General features: G+C 62.6%; 1 protein-coding gene across 1 annotated transcript; it reads left to right on the top strand.

Moving 5' to 3' along the window:
- Positions 1-559: 559 nt before the first annotated feature.
- Positions 560-1,877, top strand: HDGF (hepatoma-derived growth factor). The gene is made up of 5 exons (XM_014961267.1): positions 560-719; positions 833-971; positions 1,084-1,266; positions 1,356-1,570; positions 1,708-1,877. Exons 1-5 carry the CDS (start codon positions 652-654, stop codon positions 1,712-1,714), a joined length of 612 nt encoding a protein of 203 aa, XP_014816753.1. The 5' UTR covers positions 560-651; the 3' UTR covers positions 1,715-1,877.
- The last annotated feature ends 1,053 nt before the right edge of the window (positions 1,878-2,930 follow it).

Raw genomic sequence — 2,930 nt, 5'->3', positions numbered from 1 at the left:
GTTATTTTTAGACGCTATAAAAAGCAGCCGGAGTCGCTTTCGCTCTATTCCCGCGCGGCGCCTCAGGAATATTCCCGCTCGGAGAAATGGCACCTGCCGGGGGGGGGTGGTGGTGGGGAGGGGGGTGTTGGTACCTCGTGGACCCCCGTGGTCCTCACCGTGATGTCGGTGAGCCCGTTTTTGGCTTGGGGGGTGTCACCAGGCACCCCGACACCCCCCTCCTCGGGCTTGTGTCCCCCCATCACGGCCCAGCCCGGGGCTGGAGGCGATGCCTTTGGCTCCGCCGCGTCTCTCGCGTGAATTTGCTGAGCTAAATATGTCTGAGCCGGTCTAGACAAGAGCTTACGGTGGCCGCTCCTCGGCCTGGCTGTCCCCGTGGCCCCACGTCCCTGTGTCCCCACGTCCCTGGCACCGGTGGGCACAGCCACTCACTTTATTAACCCCTTTCTGTGCCCGCGATGTCACCAGCCGGTGGGTGAATCCCTGAGGAATAACGTTTTCCTCCTTCCCCGGGCTGTGCCGGTCAGATACAGAGTGTGGGACACCCCGTTGTCCCAGCCGGTGGGTGGGTGACATCCAGGTGACAGAGAGGGGGGGAGGTGGCCCCCAAATCTCACCCCATCCTCCTTTTGTACCCCCCAGATTGATGAGATGCCAGAAGCCGCCGTTAAATCCGCCTCCAATAAATACCAGGTTTTCTTCTTCGGGACCCACGAAACGTGAGTGGGGACGAGGGACGGACCCCGCCTCGGGTGGGGGGTTGTGGAGAGGTGACCCCCCCTCACCCCACAGACTGCCATCCTTCACTGCTTTTCCCCCCCCTCCCAAGCAGGGCATTCCTGGGGCCCAAAGACCTTTTCCCCTACGAAGAATGCAAGGAGAAATTCGGGAAACCCAACAAGCGGAAAGGGTTCAGCGAAGGTTTGTGGGAGATCGAGAACAACCCCACCGTCAAAGCCTCCGGATACCAGGTGGGTGATGAGCCCCCGGGGTTGGGGTGAGAGGCAGGGGGGGGTCCCCAGCCACCTCTTTTCCCCTCTCTGAGTCCCCCTGTGTGTGTGTCCCCCCCAAAAACTTCCCCAGCCCACCCAGAAGAAGAGCTGCCCCGAGGACGCCGAGCCAGAGCGGGAGGTGGAAGGCGACGGGGAGAAGAAGGGTAACGCGGAGGGAAGCAGCGACGAGGAGGGAAAACTGGTGATCGACGAACAGTCCAAGGAGAAAAACGAGAAAGCCGGGATCAAGAGGAAAGCAGAAGATGCTTTGGAGGTAGCGGGATGATGGGGGGGGACATCGGGGACAATACCGGGCTGGGGGGTGAGTCCAGGGCTGGGCTGAGCCGAGCTCTCCCCACCCAGGACTCCCCCAAACGCCCCAAAGAGGCAGAGGGGCAAGAAGGGGAGAAGAAGGTAGATAACGAAGAGACCCCCAAGGAGGAACCCAAACCCAACCCGGGCGACGGGGAGAAGGAGAAGAACAGCGCCGCCGACGCCGCCATCCCGGCCGCCAACGAAGCCAAGCAGGAGAGCAAGGAGAAAGCGGGCGCGGAGGAGGTCAGAGACCACAAGGAGAGGTGAGGGGTCCCCAACAGCCAGGTGTCCCCCCCCTCCTCAAGGCACGGAGAAGGAGGAGAGGGGGGTCGCGGTGCTGTGGGGTGGCTGATTGAGCGTTTTTTGGGGGTCTTTTTGTTTTTTTTTCTGGGTTCCGCAGCCCGTAGCGGCCTCCCCGGCGAGCTGATCCTCCCGCCTGTCCCCCTCTCCCGTCCTCCTTCCTTACCTGCTGGGCTCCCCTTGGGTGCTGCCCCGGCTCCTCGGCTCCTCGGCGGCGCCGAAGCTCCGGAGAAGAGAAAAATGAAAAAAAATTCAAAAAAAGAAAAAACACCAAAAAAAAAAAGAAAAAAAATAATAATAAATAAAAAAAAAAAACAAACAAAAAAGAAAGAAATGAAGAGGAAACCCGGTAACACCGATCCCTGAACCGACCCGCCTCTCCCGGCCCCCCGCCGTTGCGGGGCGCATGCTTTGTATTAGTGATTTCTAGGGGGCTGATCAGTTGATTTGAAATAAAAGCGATTCATGCCTTTTTAAAAAAAAGCGCTTGCCCCGGCCTTTCCTGCTCCCCGCATCCCCCCACACCGGAGCTGGGCCTCTTAACCCCCAGTCTTGGCCATTTCGGGGTCCTTTTGGGCCATGGGGACCCCGCGTTGTCCCCCTGGGGTACCCCCTTGTCCCCCTGAGGCACCATTTTGTCCCCCCAGAGCTGGGAGGGGGGACAGAAGGGAAGATGGAAGGGGGTGGAGTGGAGCTGGGGAGAGAAGTGGCTGAAAGAGGGAAAAGGAAGGGGTTTGTTTAATAAAATAGGGAAAAAAACCCCACAATTCTGCCAGGGTGAGGGGTGGACATGAGGCGGGGGCTCACCCTGTGGCAGGGGGGCCTCAGGGACAGTGGGGACCCCCCCTCCGGGGTGGCAGGAGGACGGTGAGTAGAAAATGGAGCCCTGGCCGGCAGCCATGCCCCTGACACCGCCGCTCTGCAGCTCCCGGCCGCCCCGGCCGGGCGGTCGCTGCCACCGGGGGGGACCCGACCGGCCCCACGGAGCACCCCCCGGGGTCCCCCCCGCCGTCCCCCCAACTAGGCCCTGGGGAGGCTAGGCCTGAGGGGGTGTATGGAGGTGGGACTACAACTCCCGGCGTGCCCTCCGCCATCACCTGCCCGCCGTTCCCAGGGAGCGCCGCGCCGCGGACACAGCTCCCGGCGTGCCCCGCGGTGCCGCCCGGTGCGACTACAGCTCCCGGCGTGCACCGCGCCGCTCCCGACGTGCACCGCGGCAGCCCCCCCTCAGAGGAGCGGCGCGGGAGAGGCGGAGGTCAGCGGGGGGGGGCACACTGTGGAGGGGGCGCATTTTGGGGCTGAAGGGGGCGCATTTTGGGGGTG

This window comes from Calidris pugnax, unplaced genomic scaffold, assembly GCF_001431845.1.
Source record: "Calidris pugnax isolate Ruff unplaced genomic scaffold, ASM143184v1 scaffold371, whole genome shotgun sequence".
Lineage (NCBI taxonomy): Eukaryota > Metazoa > Chordata > Aves > Charadriiformes > Scolopacidae > Calidris > Calidris pugnax.
The sequence above is the reverse complement of the archived record's forward strand: the minus strand, read 5'-3'. Positions and strand labels throughout refer to the sequence as shown.

What these genes read in the sequence shown, in the direction of transcription:
- HDGF (XM_014961267.1), top strand. Translation starts at nt 652, where the DNA reads ATGCCAGAAGCCGCCGTTAAATCCGCCTCCAATAAATACCAGGTTTTC. An exon ending in TTCTTCGGGACCCACGAAAC is followed by an intron (nt 720 to 832) that starts GTGAGTGGGGAC and finishes CCTCCCAAGCAG; the next exon opens with GGCATTCCTGGGGCCCAAAG. An exon ending in TCAAAGCCTCCGGATACCAG is followed by an intron (nt 972 to 1,083) that starts GTGGGTGATGAG and finishes AAACTTCCCCAG; the next exon opens with CCCACCCAGAAGAAGAGCTG.